Source organism: Mus musculus, chromosome 16, assembly GCF_000001635.26.
Source record: "Mus musculus strain C57BL/6J chromosome 16, GRCm38.p6 C57BL/6J".
Taxonomy (NCBI): domain Eukaryota; kingdom Metazoa; phylum Chordata; class Mammalia; order Rodentia; family Muridae; genus Mus; species Mus musculus.
Window position 1 is genome coordinate 59,639,623 of NC_000082.6, and position 20,447 is coordinate 59,660,069.

Here is a 20,447-nt window from a genome sequence, read left to right on the forward strand (position 1 = left end):
AGGCCTGAGAGCGAGCGAGCGAGCTCTGCAGAATACAGTTGTAAGTACAGGCAGGAGAGGGAAACTGGTCAAAACCAGTCAGTATTTAAAAACAGAAACATTATTTGGCAAAGGAAGTGTGACCCTGTCCCTAGTTCTTAGCTGTCTGTTGTCCCGGATATTAACTAACACCAGACATGAGTTTGTGGATCAGAGAGTTTGATAGTTACCGTTCTTAAAATCACTTGGAGTTTATAGCAATAGAAATAATTTGTGCTAATTGAAAGTTTTTTAGATAGACACTTTCCCGCCCATTTGCATTGTTCCCAACAGACAGGCTACAGATGCAACAATTAAAGATCTACATTTTATTTTATTTATTTTTACTTTTTTTTTTTTTTTTTGACTTCAAACTAGCCATTTCCCCCATCCTACTCCTCAATGAATGACTGCATGACAAACTTGTATTTGAAAAGTTTCATCTCTTCATATCACTTGTTAGCATAAATGTGGGATGTTACTTTACTGGTTTTACCAGTTAGTATGTTCAACTACCATACTTGTTTTTCTGCCCGTTAAGGAAGCTGGCCGATTATTTGGACTTGGAGTAGGGTGAAGAAACTGAAAGGAATTCCATCAAAGAGATAGTGGTTAAGACACTGGTATATGCACTGCGGTAGAGTGCTTTTCTGGTGCCTTTCCAAATTCCTTAGTACTCCTAATGTGGAGTAAGGTCTAGTTCTGGTCTCCTGACTCTTGTAAGGCAAAAACCAGACTGAGTGAACAAAACTTCTATAGTTTGTACATCCAAAGGTAGTAACATAAATGCCCTTGTTAAAACAGAAAATGGAAATATACTATACTCTGTGGTCTAGTAAAATTACCCTTTGTGTATATTTCATCTTTGTCTTCAAAAATGTATCTAATCTAGTGGTTTTGAGGACAAAGGAAAGAAAAAAGTATGCATGTCTGACCAATAGATAGCACGTGTTCAATAGATAAGCTTCCTTCGTTGTGAATTTTTTATTACTCAAAGAAAATCAGCTCAGTTCCTGATGTGGTTGTCCTTTAACTTCTGGCCCCAAATGCAGGGGTTCCTAATTTACCAGGAACTATTAAACCGCTTCTCTTTGGCTCACTTTGACAAAACTTGGATGCTTATTTGCTTATATAATATTTTCTCTCTAGACATAGAATAGAGCTTATGTCTCTGATTTTCCCCCTTTAGGCAGATATTATCAGATTTTTTTTTTTCCTACAAAGCATTAGGAGGAAACTAAATATATAAGAACAGACCGAGCAACCATTTTTATAGTAAATTTAGATGACATTTAAAAATTATTTTTGTTGGATTTATTGACTTTTTTTATGTTTGTTTTGTCTGCTTATATGTATGTGCACCACAAGAATACTTGGTGCCTGGAGAGATCAGAAGAGGGTATCATATCTACTGAGACTGGAATCAGGGAAGATTGTGAGCCACCATGTGGGTGCTACGACTCAAACCTGACTCCTCTGCAAGAGCCACGAGTGCTCTAAACCATGGAGCCCTCTTCATCCCCAACTTAGGTGATTTTTAACAACAAAAGGTGAACAGTTTTGTTTTTTGTTTATTTAAGTGTAGTTGATCTGCTGTTTTATTGTATTAGAGATTAAAGAGTTCACATGACTCCTAAATTCTATTTAGTAATCTAGAAAATGTTGAAAAAAAATGAACCCTAAAACAGTGTAAATATTTCAGTTGTTTGGATCTGCTGTTTTGATGGTTGGCAGCTGTAACCTATCTTGAGTAAACCCAAAAGCAAGACGTAATTCCACTCGACTTACAAAGTTAGTTTGACTCTCTTGATTTTATTGTGAGCACAACAAGCTTTTAAAACATTATGTGATTTTTCTCAAGTCTAGAATACATGTAGAAGGGTTTTAGGTTCATTTCAGAGTGGCTTGTAGCTATAGTCAGACAACTATAAAAGAGTGAGGTACATCAGATATGTTACTTCTAATCATCTCAAGATGGTGTGGATGTTTTTTCTTGTCAGCAACATAAGGAATCTGGAAAATCCCTGATTTATAATATACTGGAAATTTTGTAATGGACACTGATGGCCTGAAGATTTGTTAGCCCAGTTGATGTTGCCTGTGTGCTGATTACGTATCTGTAAAAACTACCTCTGTAATACGTAATTCCATTCACCCAAATCTCACTAAACATTTGCCAGTATAAAATCACTACAAAAATATGTATCCATTAATTATAGTGATTTCTGTGAATTTATGCCTAGACCTCAAAGTCTGTAATTATTTGGAAAAATGGCAACTATTTTTTACACTCATAATTACTAAAGTTCTAAACAGCACATAGACATACTAAAAAGTAAATTACAATAATATACTTGCATATAACAGTACAAAACATCACAAACTCAACCACCAAAACTGTAACTTTTATTTGGTAATAGATATTTTAATAAACAGGCTTTCTCCATCTTTAAGACCCTGATAATGCCTTTTAGGAAATCATAGAAAAATAAAATACAATAATTAGCAATTTGTACTTTGTACAAAAATCTCACTATGTTGCTCAGCAGGTTGTTTTGCTAAACACCATATCCTTTCAGCAACTAGATAACAAATATAATTCAGTTTACCATAAATGACCCCTCTTATTGGGAGCTGGGCATTCTATAACACTATTACCTTGTTTGCATGCCAGCACATGAACATTTACATGGAATATTATAGTAGTTTAATAAGATGAAAATAGTACCACCTTCCAATGAAACTGAAGTACTTCATTGCTATGGTTAAGTAGGTAGTAGAAGAATTGCAGTTCAAATAGCGCCATTTTGCTGCATTTATGTCTCTACCATATTGGAATTACAACTAAAATGAAAACATCAACTGTATAAGCAACCTTGGAAGAAACATGTATGCCCTAAATAGTGATATGATTCCAAACAGAAAACATGATGTGGTGCTATCCCTTCTCATTGTCACAAACAGATTCAAACCCTCTTGCAAAATAGATGGCTCTAGTACCAGCTAAATACTTGAAGAATGATAGCCTTGAGTCCGTTAACAAGGAAAGACTTTATAAGTCTTTAAATTATGGGGAAAAAAGTATTGTGGCTGCAGTTTTTGATTAGTCAAATATAATCTGTGAAGGTGATTAAATAAGTCTAGACAGATGTTATCTAGGTATTATACAGAATACACTATTTTGTACTGTTTTTTAGGATTTGTGCCACAAAGACATTTGTACTTAATATTTTGAATGCACTGAGAATGTCTACCATTTAAAATTTGAGTATTTAAATATTTAAATTATTTAAGCAAATAGGAATTTACATGTATACTTACATATTTATATTTTAGGTTGTGCTAGAATAGCAAAAATATGGAGACCAATCTTATCCCATTAGTCACAATCTAATTTCACATAAAGCCCAAAGAAGAAAGATGCATCTTTAAAGTCCCACACATCAGATACAGTGTATCCAGAAATGAAGCACCCAGCACTGTTCGTTTGTTTTTAATCCTTTTCCTTAAGTCAAGAGGGACAGAGAACAAAACACCCTCACATCACCCATCGACTTGGTCTAAATGACAACATATTTTACAGTGTCTTCTCGGTGGAAACAAAACAAAAATGTTTCTCTTAAAAGGTTAATATCTTCACCCCTATTTTTTTGCTTTTTAAAATATAGATAGGAGCTTAAGCACTTCCAAAATAGGATTTGAGAATATTGTTAGGTTAAATAAACACTGCACCTCTTTCAGAACAAACTAGTTTTAATTTTCATAGCTTTTGATAGAACAAATACCAAATGTTTCTGCCATTTACTCTGTAAGAGGCAAACGTAAGTAAGAAAACAGGACAAATACTAGTACCCTTGAGAAGTCCTCAATCTGTACTATTCGGGCAGAGAGGACTCATTAGAGTCCTTGGGAAACAAAGTGTTGGGTCTTCTAAAAACATAGCTTAAAACTATTGATGAAGATGCCTTTGAAGTATTTTGTTTTCCTCAATATTTAATATATATATACACATATATACAAATGTATGTACATATATATGTGTATATGTGTATATATACTCACTTTCCTACTTTAACAGCTTACAACTACACTTTCAACCTACACTTCCTTCCCAGCCCCGACATTAACTTTTCTAATCAAACTACTCACATAGCAACATCTTATCCTTTTCCACTACAGACCTACCAATTAAGCTGCCTGTTGCAGAGGCCCTTCCCTTGCAACTGCAGTTCTATGTACCTGCCCCTTTTAAAAGGAACCTTTCGCTTTGCTTGAATACCAATGAACTCTATCTCTCCAGCCTCTTTCTATGATTATCCTCTCTCCTGCATAGTCAGATCCCAGCCAGCCAAATCACTGTCATTTGTATGTAAATACACTTGTTAACATCCTTCCCGTAGGCCAAACAAAAAGCAAAACCCCACAGCTCCTTTGCTCTGCCCTGTTTTGCTTGGCTTCTGTCACAACAAATACTTTTGAAGACTTATTCACAGATTCTGATTCCATTTCCTACCTGTCTTCTCAGCCATTCCAGGCAGGCTTTGACTTCACTGCATTCTAGAGACTGCCCTCAGTGAGGACCTCAAAGGGAACACTCTAGACAAAGTTGCCATTATCCAATGAGAACACTCTAGACAAAGTTGCCATTATTCAGTGAGCAATACTTGATTATGATCTTCTTTCCTTTTTTTTTTTTTTGTTCTTTTGTTTGTTTTTAGGTTTACTATTGTCTTTAACTGTGTCTGCATGTACTTGTGTGCATGGGCCCATGTTTTGGAATGCCCCAGGAGACCAGAAGAGAGTCCCAGATCCCTTAGAGTTGCAGTGATAGGCAACTGTTGTGAGCTCGTGTATGCGAGTGCTAGAACCAAGTTCAGGTCGTTTGCATACATACACTGCTAAGCCATCTCTCCAGCCCCGATCTTTACTTAAAACCACCAAATCAGCTGCACTTCTCTTTTCTGTCCCTGAACTTTTAGTTTATTAGCTTCTTGACCTCTGCCTAATCCCTAAACATGAGAATCATTTTGACCTCAAACCTGGTCCTACTTTTCTATTATACAGGACTATTCTTGGTCTTAAAAATGTAAACACTGATACATATGGACTTCAATTCTTGATCTTAATCAATCTTTCAAATCTCAGATGCAATAGCTTATGTGTGTGTGTGTGTGTGTGTAGGCCAGACAACAAATTTGACTGTCCTTCCTCAGTTACCATGAAGCATTATGCTGAGACAGGATCTTCACTAACCTGGAACTTACCAGTTAGGTTGAACTGGCGACCAGCAAGCCTCAGTGATCCTCTTGTCTGCACCTACCAACTATGGGACTAAGAAAGTGTCATGATGCCAAGTTTTTTTTTGGTTTTGTTTTTTAGGGGGTTTGGGGGGCTTAAATTCATGTCCTCAAGCTTTCGAGTAAAGCAATCTACTGCTGAACTATCTCTCCAGCCTGCCTATGCCTATGTAATAGGACCATTTGAGTATCTACTAGTTACTTGTGACATCATGCAGCCAAAACCAAATTTGACTTTTCCACTCCAAAGCTCCTACTTCACTGCCATTAAATCAACTGCTGGTTCCCCAAATGCAAGTTTAGTTTTGGTTTTTCTGTCTTCTTCATCCCTTATTTCCAGTCCATCAGTAAACCTGGCATTTAGTCATCCAAAACTCATGCACTGGTCTCCATCTTCAGCACGTCTACTCTAACAAGAGCTACCACGTTCCAATGAAGCCCTGAAGCTTTGTTCATGTGCCCTGATACTTGTTCCTCCTTACAATGTACCATTCCCTTCATATCCTCACACCCTCCAAATTCCCAACTCTTAACCGCTCTCTTGGTTTGCAACTTTGTTTTCACTTCTTTCATGGATGTTCCTTTCAGCTTTTTCATATCACAGTTTAATATATCTGTACAGATATTTTTAAACCACTTATTGTGAAGTCACAGTCACTTGTAACTGTAACATATATGTAACATGATTCTCAGTATAACACACGGCTATTACTTATCTTTACTTTTAGGATGTCGATTTCATGAGGTATAAACATGTCTGTTTTGGCCTCACTAACCCATACTGCTTTGTTATATATCTGTATTTATAATAAACACACTTAATATAAATCAATAAATATATAAGCATATATACTTATTTTAAAATGGAGGAATTTTACAGTTTGGGGCCCATACACCAACATAGTTTCTTTTTTTGTTGTTACTTTAAATATTATATAGTATAAATAGGATAAAAATTTTGGCCAAATATGGAATTCTGAGCATTTACATTAAATTATAGATACCTCTAATTAATGCAGTGGTTAACATTGTAAAATAGAGAAATGGAATTTTTAATTTTTTTCAGAGGTTTTGAAAACTTGGAAGAAAATAAAGAGGTCCTACAAATGTGAAATAGCTGTCTAATTTTGTTTGAACATCCTGTTCAGTGAAATTTTAAACATCAAATAAACAGGAGTAAAAAAATAATTAGAAAAAGTATAAATTACTATCCTAGATTCACTTAGTGAATGGTGGATTTTCTTTTTGTATTTCTCTTACTGGGAGAGTAAGACAAATTTCTTTTTCTAGCCTACTTTACAGGATATCTGGCTAGTGTGAGTTAAAAGAAGAATCATTTGAAAATCAAAAAAATTTTAGCCACTATAATGATATTTGTTTGTAACTTTTTGAGAATTTGAATGCTACTAACATTATGTGATTGAATGGAAATAAAAAATGTGTATCTATAGTCTAGGCACACAACTCTGTTTCCTTAATACAGAGGCAGGAGGACAGAGGAAGGCCAGTAGTGAGGCCAACCTGGGCTATTTAGTGAGACTCAATTTCAAAAAATTGACAAACAAAACAAACACTTCCTTTAAATTCAGACTCCAATCGGTGGCTCTTAAAGCAATTGAGGAAAGAAAGAAAATAAGCATTCTACATTCAAAAATGTCATGTAAAAACCAAAGTGTCACACAAAATATATATGAAGATACTGTATTTTAAAACATTTAATGTTGTGTAAAATACATATAACATCTTAAAGGTATATTGATTAGTGGTGTTTTAGTATCTTAGACACTTAAATTTAATGACAGGAATGAAAAAAATCCATGACTTGGGTAATTCATTACTATATATAAAATATTTTGGCAGTCATATTTAATGAATTACTATTTTAAAAATCATTTTACTACATTTCTTAGAAATCAAAAGTATTAATTTAAGAATGCTCAGATTCCTACTAATGTATTTTTAAAACATAGTTGTTTTATTTGGGTGTTTTCATAGGCTTTTTTTTTCTAACTATGTCAATATATATTTTTGACATATATATCTATGTCAATATGTATTTTTGACATATATGTATATATCTATGTCAATATATATTTTTGACATATATATATCTATGTCAATATATATTTTCATGAAAATGAGTAGAATTATTTACATTATATATTCACATCCTCAATATACATTTTAGTTTCAAAATTACCAGTAAGAACAACATGATATAATATTAATTGCTTCTTTTCTAGTTGTTTTCTTTTTAAATGAAGTAACTACTTTAACATAAGTTTTATTACCTTTTGATCTGTAATACTTGTTATTAATGTTATGGTTAATACTATGCTTGTAATCTTTTAAATTTCAGATCAGTACTACAAGCATAACTAAAATTTATCAAGCATTGCTAGTTAAAAACTACCCTTTGGGGCTGGTGAGATGGCTCAGCGCTTAAAGAGTACTGGCTGCTCTTCCATAGGTCCTGAGTTCCATTCCCAGCACCCACATGGTGGCTCATAGCCATCTAAAATGACATCTGGTGCCCTCTTCTGGCCTGCAGGCATACATGCAGGCAGAACACTGTATACATAATAATTTTTAAAAATTACTCTTTCAAAACAAAATTTAAACGGTTGATATTTTTTCCTTGCAAACAAGTTGAAAATTAAACCCATAGAAAAAAATCTCTCAAAGGCATTTACATTCTATATACATGCTTTCAATGTCACAATCTAGGAGTCATTTTAACAAAATGATTAATATATCAGAAATGAAATACATTCAGTGATCTTTAAAATTGTGTTTCTCATATTCATTTCTGTTACCATGGCTCTAATTTTGTACCCCTCTGCCCCCAAATGCTACCATTTCAAGTTGTATTTCTACGTGTTACTTACACTTAAAGGACTAATTTAAAAAAAAAAACCCATAAAATTGAATGGAAGCTCTACATTGTTATCAAAAGTAAATGAGATTTTTGCATAGTATCAATATATTAATATAATGTTTTTTAAAGATATATATATATACACATATATGTATATATATAGCATAGGAAGAGAGAACATATTAAAACTCCAGTGAAAAACATTTATGTACATTAAACGCTTTCCATATAGGGCAGAAAAAATTAAATCCTCATTATTCATTTATTGTCTATAATATTCAGCATTGTCTTAACTATACTTTGAATGTATATGGCAATAATATTTATCATATCAATGATATTAGAACATGTTGGTTTTAAGCAGTGATCACATCAGTCTCTTTGATGGGACTATAGTTTGGTCAGTTACACATTCCTTAGCCAGTGAGTGGCTATTGGTTTTAGTTCTTAGAGTTTCTGAAGACCTAATGTTAAGCAGATTGAGTAAAGGAAAACAAATATATGACGGTAGATAAAGCATGTCCAGTTAAAATGTCATGTGGCTTTGACAAGGCTATCCTGGAATAAGGATTAAAAAGAGCCAATGTGAGGCAATAGAATTAATAGTAAGTTCATATTGTTGGTGGGACTCATGGCTCTAGCTGCATATGTAGCAGAGGATGGCCTAGTCAGTCATCAATGGGAGGAGAGGCCCTTGGTCCTGTGAAGGCTCTATGCCCCAGTGTAGGGGAATGCCAGGGCCAGGAAGCAGTAATGGATGGGTTGGGGAGCAGGGGGAGGGGCGAGTGGATAGGGGGAGGGGGCTTTTGAGGGGAAACCAGGAAAGGGGATAACATTTGAAATGTAAATAAAATATCTAACAAAAGAATAGTATGGAGACAAAGCTACAACCCATGTTAAATTGAGGCCATAGAACTTATAGTGTTCCATCTTTAAGATTGAATAAAGATATATCTAAATGAAAAATATGTGAAATCAAGTTCTGCCCAGAACACACACAGTCAATTCTACAAATAACTCAACATAGAAAAGATTCAGGACATCACAGAAGCAGCAGAGCATTTCAGGTGAATCCTTGACATTTATGGTTTGTTTTTAGGATTTGGCTTCTTTTTTCACATCATATGTCATGATTTTAAACACTAAAAATGTTAAATATAATAAAGGAGAAGGGATTTGACACAATTGTCATGCAAAAGCTTTGAAGTTGTCAGATTCTTTTTTGAAAAACTGAGGTTTATTTAGATGTCCTTTCGCTCCCTTCTAAGTTCTAGTTCTCTTAACTTACTTGCTTCATTTTAAAATCCAACAACTTCAAAAGCTATATATATCCCATGATTTCAAAAGAGAAATCTGCCAACCCAACAAAAACACTTGCTTCAAGAGCAAAGAACTCAAGACTTGTTGTATACAACTCAAATCAAGTTGTGAGGATGCCCAAAACAATTTGTCCTAACGATAATTTGAATCTAACTACTACTCAGTATAAAAGGTTAGTTAAATACACCCAGATGACCTGTATCTGAAACCTTTCAACTTTATTCCCCCCCAAAATGTATCATGCTATATCTCCTTATAACAAAACCCTACTATTTATTTCTCTAATAAATCTTTAAAACTCTGACTAATTCTGGATGTCTTAATGGAACTTTAAGAGGAAGATGGGATGTTTAATTTGATGTAGTCTAAGGTTTTTTTTCCCTGTGGCTCTGTTTGATCTAAGTCATGGGTAATCACTTCCTTTGAAATTTGAAACGATTTTATACAAGCTTTGAAGTACATATTGCTACATTTGCTAGAAAAATCAGTTAGGGTTAGAGATTAACATTTCAGGTTTGATTGGAAAGAAAAATGTTTTTAAAGGCTATGTGAGAAATGAGTTCAATATATGGACTGATTTCTGAGGAGAGTATCCTAGAGAACTTAAAAGCACGATTCCGTCTCCCAAACAAGAGTCAAAATACCTCTTTCTGAAGGGAATTGAAGATGCAGTTCACAGGGGACTAGTTCCTGTGTGATTATTCTTATTCTACAGCAAGATCTATTCCCCTGCAGCAGAAGAACCGTAGCAAACTGTGAGGAGTCTCCAGTCCCTCAAATCTAAACTGGAGGATCAGTGGAAACCATGACAGTAAACTTAAATTCACTTTTATGAAAAAAACAAACACTGTATGTATGAGAGGCATGTTGTTTTGTTCAACTATAGCAAATAACATTTGTCCTTTTTTTGAACATTATAAAAATGATAAAGGATGTTGCAAATGTTGGTTATAAAAAGGAAAAAGTATGACTTCATTGCTTGAAAGACAAAAGAATGTCCCCAGTTGTATGCAGCCTAGGGCTCTATGGTTTAGAGTCTCTCAAAGAAAAGGATCAAAATATGCAAGGCATTCAAGTTGTGAAAGTTAAAGTGATCCTAACATAAGACGTGATACATCAGCGCTGAAACTCTTTTCTGGATAAATACACAGATTTCCTATAAGTTAGCATTTGATTCTTAAAATACTAATTTCTTCTTATTTAACATTAGGCTTCCTGAGCTAACCGAAGCTGCAGAAAATGGTTATTTTGCATCTTGACATTTCTTTCCTTTGTGCTTAATTTCTGTTAATCAGAGACCGAGCCCACACTCTCTGACTTGAAGCTCCCATTCTCTCTAAACCTATCAAAGCTTTAATGGTTTGCAACCTGCCCTGCCCTGCCATCAAGCCCCTTCCAGGGAAATTTACTAGGCCCAACTTGCACTTGCTGTGCTTCCCGACGTTGATATAATGAGTGTATTGATAGAACCTGAGACAGAAAGAGATAGGATGGGGAATTTAAACAGAAAACAGAGAGGCTAAAAATGTAATAAAGGAAGAGAGGAAAAAAGACAATGCTGGTAAAAAAAAAAAATTGAGAGTTTAACTGACTTTCTCACAGAACATAAATTTAATAGAGAAAGATATCAAAGTAGACATTTAGGACACAGGCTGGGTGATATGCAATTTCCTCTTCACTAGCCCTGCTATAGAGAGCTTTATAAAAACTTTTCACAGATTAAATTTGGCTTTCTTTTCTATTACAGGCTGTGAGCTTTAGAATTGTGACTGCCTTATTCGGTTTGTAGCTGGGTAGATTTTCAGGAGTGATACCCAATGTAATAAATCTGTGATTGTAACATGCACAACTCATTTATCAGCAGTTAGAAGGCAGCTCTGAAGTACTTCCTTCCTGTCACACTGTCGTCATTTTAGGTATATTTTAGTTGAATGACTCAAATACCCCATCTTTCTTTTTGATTGTACATTTGTTTTAAATTTTTGGCTATAGATCAGAAGTTGATCATCAAAGCAGATAAAAAATTTACACGGTATGATTTTCAAAATTCCAAAAATTCACTCATTAGAATCTATTAGGATTTCTTAAAGGCAAGTACATAATCTATATGCACATTTTAGTTATAAGAGATTATTTCTAACTGTAATTATGAAAGTCATTAGTTTATTTGAGGGTAATAATTGTATTCTTGTATGTGTCAAATAAATTTAGTTATTGTACATGGGTACCAGGAAGTCTCAGAATTTTTATTTCCAACTGAATTTGTTGTTTTAGCCATTATTATTATTATTATTATTATTATTATTATTATTCTCGGACCTTACTTCCTCGTGAGTCATAGGGTGCATAGCCATGAGGCAGCAAAGAAATAGAGCTTGTTACATTTTAATATTTCTGTTTAACTGTATACATTTTTCTCCCTTGTTCTTTCCATGATGATGAAGTTCACAGTTAAACTTAATATTATCATACTCATAGCTTGGTAGATTATAAACACAATTTTATAAAACTTGGAAGAAGATATTAGGGGGAGAGAGAGTAAAAAAATGTTCTAATAAGTATCTAGTACGTATCTCATGTCAGAAAATACATGAGATAGAAATTCAAATTAATTAGACATAGAATTGCATCATCAGAATTTTGAAAGAAAATGTTTAACATTAAAAAAAAATCTTGCCATCACTGAATGTAAATCCCCAGATCGTTAAATACTATTATAGAATTGAATTCATCAAGGCATACAGTTGCTACTGACAGAGTCTTATGATGGAGCATAGTATTCTATTTCTTATTTTTCTAAATACCTTTTCGTTGTATTATAAAAATAAATATATATGATTAATAAATTTAATCATCTGTTTACATCTGTTATCATTTAATAGATATTTAAATACAGATAAATATGGAAAATTTATATTTCCACTAAATGTGTCCAGATTTGTGTAAATGTATCAAGCAAACTGCAGAGAGTCTATGAGTGACGTATAGCCATGCATGTAGGTGGCTGGAATATGTTGTTAGCTATTTCTGATGCACTTAAAAGTGATGGAATGTCCACTTTTCCCTTCTCAGTATAGTTAAAGAATATTCTAAAGACATCCTTCTTCTCTATACATGCTTTTGTTGGAATGAAAAAAGTTAAGCAGAAATAAAAGACGGGGAAAAAAGAGATGGACCAGCCCAAGAAAAGGAGTGGAAGGATCCAATATGAAGGGCCAATAAGAAAATCCTACAAACAAGGACAGGAGGGGACATGAGGTTCCTTAAGTAGAAATAGCTTTGCCCTCTCCCAGGATGGTTTAGGTAGGAATTTGGGGATGTGGAGAGAGGGATACCACTGTCTCTGACATCACATGAAAATGAGTTCACGAAATGTGTGTCTTTAGACAACCTGGTCTGCAGTTTTCTTCCCTCAATGCATGGCTTATTCTTCACTCAGCACAATGGTAGTTTTTGTAGTTTCACGGGGAGCAGGTGGTTTTATCGTTGAGTTTGTTTCAAAGGGAACACTATTTTGAGAGGCTGACAAATTCACTGGAAAAATATATTTGCTTTTCTGCTGCAAGCTTCAGAGGTGATTATGACAACACATCTCAAATGTGTTCTTATATGTTACGATAGACCAAGGTTTACACACACACACACACACACACACACACACACACACACACACACACATATTGATGGTGTAAGCATCTATATATATATGCTTAAATGTGAGAGCTATTTATATCATGTTTATGATATCAATCTTTTCTTAGAAGATTTGGAAAACAGTTTACCATGTCCATGTAACTTATTTTTGTGAACAAAATATTGAAATTTTTAAATTTGGAAAATACACCAATTATCACTGAACAAAATAAGTGTTTTACCTTGGACAACTGTAAGATGTCTTAAATTAAGTAAACCATTTCCCATTAAATCGATGGATACTATGTTAGACCTTTTATTCAGAGAAGACCTGTGAACAATTAACTTTCTCAAAGCTTTGATAGTTTTTTTTTCAAACTTATGAAGATGAATCCAAGGGAGCAGCCATGTGATCACTCCATGCATCAGTCTACGAAAACTGTTAGAGCAATGGTTTCACTCTCGGTCTTTCCAAGGGGGATTCTTGGAACTAGAGAAATACAGTACAATTAGTAAAAAAATTAGAGGGGGGAAAAGCCTCTAAACAATCACCTACTATGAAATGTGTAGACCCCTATAAAGTCAATTTAAAAATATAGACAAACCCAGCCTTAGAAGATTAAAAGCACAGTATTTCTGTCCATCTCCCTCCCCAACAATGCCCTTCATAACTGTAGTCACACTGGACACAATTGCACTACACGGAGTCATTAATTATTTCTGCAAATCATTGTATCAACATCAGGCACCAACAGTTAAGTCATTAAAAATAAACCAACAGCAAAACCTGCAGCGTTGAGTAGAGCTATTGAAAAAAAAGCATGTGAACTCGGGAGCTACTCGATCACAAAACATGGAAGAATGATCAGCTATTTTCTTCTTATCTATCATCAAACTCCACACACGTCTCTGAAGATGCCACACTTAAGGACAAATTCCTTTAGGTGAAGTCCATGAACACTTCCCAAACATTTCTGTACAAAGTTACACATTCATGCTGAGTTATTTATCGTTCTGCAGTGATGATCTGCAGTGGGCCAGAGTTTCGTTTGCAGGCTATTCAGAGAGGACCTGTGTAGCGTGGTATTGAAATCCAGGGTGGAAGCATAAACGTAAGGTGTGCAGCCATAGTCGGAACAGGAGACGGTGGGTGGTGAAGGGAAGGCTGGAGAATCAGAAGAATGAGTCGTAGAGGGAATATCTTTCTTTGTAGAAATGCTGAGGCACAAGATACAGGTGTTTATAGTACTTTCATACATGAAATCCTTTTTCCTGTATGTGCATCATATGTAAACGTAAAGTTTGTATGCTGCTGACTATTCGTCTCTGATGTCCAATGAGAATGACTCCAATTCGCCTAATATCACTGAGAGAGCAGGCAGAGGGAAGGATGGGGGGGGATGGAGGAGGGAGGGAGGGAGGGAGGGAGGGAGAGAGAGAGAGAGAGAGAGAGAGATTTTGAGCATCTAGAGTTAATAAAAACGAGCCAGAGAAAATGAATACTTAGCTATGTTAAATATGTACCATGTCACATTTGACAAAATCATGTTGGCTAATTGTTAAGCAGTCACGTAAGCGAATACCAATAGTTTTATATTTCCTTCTTCCTGGTTCCATAAAATATACAATAGTCTCAAATTTAATGATATAAAGAAAACAATCATATCCAGATAGAATGTTTGCATCTCTGTAGACATATGGCTATTATTTTTCAAGTACTTATACAAATTTGCCACAGTCATAGAAACTGCTGAGCCTGTAAGGTAGAAGTATAATGTGAGCATGATCTGGTTCTCATAGCCATCTTTTAATCTGAAAAAAAATGATATGAAGCAAAATATAGCAATTTTATAGAAATAAATAAAAGTGGAAATATGCATATTCTATACTGTATGTATTCTAACCTACAGCAACTGTACTTCTATGCTTAAGAGGTACACACACACACACACACACACACACAAATCAATACAAATATTGCACAATGAAAACATACTTGTACTAATAAAAGTTTTAAAAATAGTGAGATATATAAGAAAATCCCACACAATAGCCCAAACTAATGAACTAGATTTATAGGCATTAACACAATGATTCTCAAAGGTTGGGTGAAAAATTAAGAATAATACGTAAACTTTTGTATGAATTTTAGAATTTATATGAAATATAGAAATAAGATATTAACAGACTAATAAACATTTAATACAGAATAGTGATAACTTTGGATGGGGTAGGAGATGTGATAGAAGTACGGTACACATAGAGCTTGAACTGTTTTATAAATGGATTATCTCACAAACTTAATGGTAGGTACACTGGAATTTGTTACATTATTCTCTGCATTTGTTTTGTGCATATATGTAAAATAATAAGAATTAATAAAATCCAGTATTTGACATTAAAACCATCAATATTTTGAGCCACAAGAAACTGCATTGTTGTCTTAAGATAGTGGTCATTTCATTTGCCTCCATCTAATTATTATAATATTCCAATCCATGTTTGGAGCTCTTTGATTGGATGTAGGTAGTGGATGATGATCCTTGAGACAGTGGAAGATGTCTGATCATGATAATATGCAGAAGGATCCTAAAGTGACATTGTAATAGTAGATTGATTTAATAAAGATAGTACAAATTGATTGTGCATTACTAGTATATATGACTAACAATTTATCATGGCAGCAAACACTATGTTGATGTAATAATGCCTATAATGTGAATAAGATTAACATGCATTTTTGAAATACAACAATGTCAAAAAGTTTTTTTGACTTACATACATTCTTTAAAAGGAATAATGGCTGAAAGAGCAACTCCAGCTTCCACCAGAATGATAATCAGGAATGGCAGAAGTCACATGCTAGCCTTGGGAAAAGGTTTCTTGATTGGATGTGTGACTTTGCAATCCATGAGCAGAATATCTGATTATAATAATATGCTTAGAATTACTTACTCGATGCTCATTCGTGAAATCAGATCAAACGTTGTAAAACCCGCTGCCATGAAGTTACTCTTGTATTGCCCCATCTTTATAGAATCCAGCCAGTCACCTACTGTGACAAACAATGGATATTCAGGAACATCACCAGGGGATTCTGGCATTCTACAGGGAAATGAAACACAGCATTTAAAAGCCAGAAAAGCCCGATGTAGTCATTTTTATTTATACTTTTTACAATATTCTTGAATATCAAATATTTTTATAAACTTAGTTTATCAGCAAGACAAACCTTTTTAAAGTCTATGCAAGCACTCTGAGAACTTTTTTATAGTTTAAGAATAAGAATAATGTAAAGGCATTATTTTGGAATGACTAGGAAAGATTTGTATGAATGCATGCATACATACATGTTCATACATAGCATATACACATACTAGCTAAAGTTGGAAGGAATATAATAGAATTAGTCTTAAAATGATAGTAAAATAACTCACGAATTTGCACTTAAGCCATTCTAGTAGAACACTGTGCTATTCTTTCTATGGGAATTCCAGAACACACAGTCCATGTCTGAAGCTGTGTTAGGAGAGTTCTGAGAGCTTGTGAGCAAACTGCAAGGAAACAAGAGTCTTTGTGGCCTCTTTCCTCCACGTCGTGGATCTATTCCAGGCCCTCCCTGGTGTAGTAATAGGAGTGGTTTACTTTAGATTATCCATCATCTGACCCATTGTTATTCGGAATAATGTTGACTGTAAAAGCCTACAGTCGTACCTGGTCCTTGTGACTGTATACAACCTGAATTCAAGTGAACTTGGCTCACATGCTTAGCACTCAGAATACCCTCAGAATAGAAGCTGTCTGATGCCCTGAATAAAGTTGGCTATTGCACGATACTTTTGTCTGCCTCAATCTGAGATTCCACTCTCCCAGGTCCATCCCACCAAATAGAGCAGCAACACGGAAACATAGAACTATTGTGGTGTTTGTAAAAATATTTGGTAGGAAAAGTGTTTATATAATAATAGATGCATTATAATAAATGTGTCATTTAAACAGGTTTTAGATACAAAACTTACATTATCTAGTAAAGTACTAATGCTCTTTAAAATATACTTATGATTTGATTCAAATCAATATTTATTAAATAATAAAAAATGTTCTTACCAGAAGTAAATGACTAAATCATTTTATTAGACACTGAAGGGTAGCCCAATGACCAATTATTTTGTTTTTTAAATATATGAAAATGTATAAAATATGTGTAGACAAATAATTTGAACAGGAATATTTTAAATATTTCATCAAGCTTTTGCCATTAATTTTTTTTAATTATTGAAAGTTAAGGACCACTTTTGTAGCAATGGCTCCCATCTAGCCTTTCTTTCTTTCTTTCTTTCTTTCTTTCTTTCTTTCTTTCTTTCTTTCTTTCTTTCTTTCTTTCTTTCTTTCTTTCTCTTTGAGATTTTATTTATTTACTTTATGTATATGAGTGCACTGTAGCTGTACAGATGGTTGTGAGCCTTCATGTGGTTGTTGGTGAATTTTGGACCTCTGCTTGCTCTGGTCGGTCCAGCTCGCTCTGGCCCAAAGATTTATTTATTAGTATAGATAAGTACACTGTTGCTGTCTTCAGGTGCACCAGAAGAGGGCATCAGACCTCATTACGTACAGTTATGAGCCACCATATGGTTGTTGGGATTTGAACTCAGAACCTTCAGAAAAGCAGTCAGTGCTCTTACCTGCTGAGCCATCTCACCAGCCCCCGCCATTAATATTTTAATTGTGCCAGTTGGAACTGGAATCTGCTAATATGCAAAAACACGTGTCTAAACCTATGAAGGAAGAATATCTGGGTTTATAAATACTATCTAACTCTGGTACCTTTCTGATAAAATATACATGGGAGTAAGCATTAACTTCTAAGGTGAAAATCGAAGACACATCCATGTATACTCTTTGGTTGGTGTTTTAGTCTCTGGGAGGACCTGGGAGGGAGAGAGGAGCGGGGAGGGAAAAGGAGGGGGCAGGATCAGGTATAGGAAGAGACAGGAGAGAAGTCCAGTGGGTCAGGGAAATGAATGGAAATGTGTAGCAGTGTGTGTGTGGGAATGTGGAGGGGGAATCGCAGAAAGTTCTAGATGCCAGAGAATCATGAGGGTCTCAGGACCCAACTGGGATGACATTAGCTGAAATAGCCAACAGAGGGGAGATAGAACCTGTAGCGATCACCTCTTGTAGAAAGGCATGGCCTCCAGTTGAGGGATGGCACCACTCACCCGTCTCAAAAATTTTAACCCAGAATTGTTCCTGTCTAAAGGAAATGCAGGGAAGAAAGATAGAACGGAAACTGAAGGAAAGGCCATCCAGAGACTGCACCACCTTGGGATCTGTCCTATCTGCAGACACCAAATCCTGACACTATTGCTGATGCTAAGAAGTGCTTGCTGAAAGGAACCTGCTATAGCTGTCCTCTGCCAGCACCTGACTAATACAGATGGAGATATTAACTAGATTTTTGGATGACAGCATTCTTCAGAATTTCCAATTTTTGAGCGTACACTTTGAATATGTAAGGGTCTTGAATTACTTAATGTTTATAGCATATCTCTTAGGAAATACTGCTGTAGTTCGCAGACTAACTCTCAAAAGATTAGGATACCCTTATTGACTGTTAGCATGAGTAACCATAGGTTAGAAAGGCGGATGTCTTATTTTAGAACAAGATGGCTCTAATAACTGCAATTACCTGTTAGAGAATTTTGTTAAAATGGAACAAAAATAAGTTGAAGTGCCATGTCCTTCATAGTCTTATGCCTTTTTTTTGTTTTGTTTTGTTCTCTTTGTTTGAAATAGTTTCACTATGTGGCCCAGAGCTGCACAGGTAAAATCAGATAAGTCTCATTCTCTACACTGAGAGGACATTGGAGTAGCTCTCAAGGTTTCACAACTTCATACAACTGGTGAATGCAAATGTAATTCACAAATTTTATGTCATTAATAAAGAAAGACAATGGAAAAACAAACACTTTCGAAGGGACTGAAGTGGCCTACCTCTTTACTGAAAAGCATTTACATTTGCATCATAATTTCTGTTCTCACATACACCCAGTTAGTAGCCCAGGTAACTCCCTGGCCACTTCTGCAGCTGGTCTGGCACTTGATTTAGGAAGGTCAGGGGTTCAACATTGTTCACAGCTGCTGTGCGGGAACTTTTATCCCACTTTATCATATTTTGAAGTTGAAAAATGCTGCTATAGTCTGGCTTTTATTGTTGGGCACTACCATCCTCACATGAATTTTCTAGAACATTGCCTAATAAACAATAAGTGCCCTTTCTTATCAAACCTGTACAGGGATAAATTCAGTCTATGTTTTTGCTGAGATTGTGGAAATCACTGGTCTTTGGTGATTAGTGGAGTTGCTCACCTGAAACATCTTCATAGCATAGCCAGAAACTCACATTAAGTCTATGTTGTAAGCTGGAAGCAGTGACTCACATCTGTCCTCTCAGCACTCGGGAATATTACCACGTTCACATAAAGTTCCCATAACTCTGTGGCTATTCTTCTCTGTTCTTGGTTAATTCATATTCCAACATTCAGATATATACACTACTCATCCAGTCACTGAAAGAAAATTTTACTCTGCACTTTTTCAATTATTCAAGATTTTACATTGCATTCTTTGCAATAGAGCCTATTATTTAACGTGATCACTAATTAATGAAATAATTTTGAGACTAGAAATTAAAACATGATTTGACTCAAAGTACCCTAAAGTATCAAATGCTTAGAAATGTGTAATGCATCTTGCCTCTATCCTATGGGTAAATAATGAACGGTATTTGCAGTGTGATTACTGACTTTTGTTACATCAATGTGATCACTAATTTTTTTTCAATTTTATTTAGCAATTCTGCTTTTAATTGTTCAGATGATTTAATATGCATAATAAGATTGATAATTAGAAAACATGTAGAGGAATAACAAAAATGGTAACTATGAACACTTAGATAAGTGCATGGCAGGAATAATGCTTTTAAAATAGTCTCTCACAGTTCTGGGTAGAGTACCCAGCACATGGTCCCTAAAGAGAGAAGACTATGAGGACTTTTGAAGACTTTGAGGTCCCTGTGCCTCAAAGAAAGGTTCCTGTTTTGAGGAAATACTCAAGAGTGGAAACAAACACTATATCCCGTGCAGCGGTAATGCACGGGCAGTGGTTGCCATGCTCTCACCGCTATGCTATCATCGAGGCATTGATCTCCAGCAACTCACAACAACAGCAGTATCTGAGCAGAGAGGAAAGTGTTGTGATAGCCAGCACTGCCTGTCATTACAAGCAGAAAGGAGAAACAC

At 35.0% G+C, this 20,447-nt stretch overlaps 1 protein-coding gene and 1 long non-coding RNA gene across 3 annotated transcripts in view; one reads left to right on the plus strand and one right to left on the minus strand.

Annotated features, from left to right (window-relative positions):
* The window catches only part of 4930547E14Rik (RIKEN cDNA 4930547E14 gene), a 36,049-nt gene that overhangs the window by 2,678 nt on the left and 12,924 nt on the right, over positions 1-20,447 (plus strand). The gene's annotated exons all lie outside the window — the stretch shown is intronic.
* Positions 1,811-20,447, minus strand: part of Epha6 (Eph receptor A6) — a 969,479-nt gene continuing 950,842 nt past the window's right edge. The window contains exons 18-19 of one of the 2 annotated variants that reach the window (XM_006521787.3): positions 16,102-16,251; positions 1,811-14,512 (exon numbers count right to left, since the gene is read on the minus strand). In XM_006521787.3, coding sequence (XP_006521850.1) covers positions 14,398-14,512; positions 16,102-16,251 — 265 coding nt within the window. In that variant the 3' untranslated portion in view covers positions 1,811-14,397. The remainder of the gene's footprint in view (positions 14,513-16,101; positions 16,252-20,447) is intronic. The other variant, NM_007938.2, reaches the window with a different exon arrangement.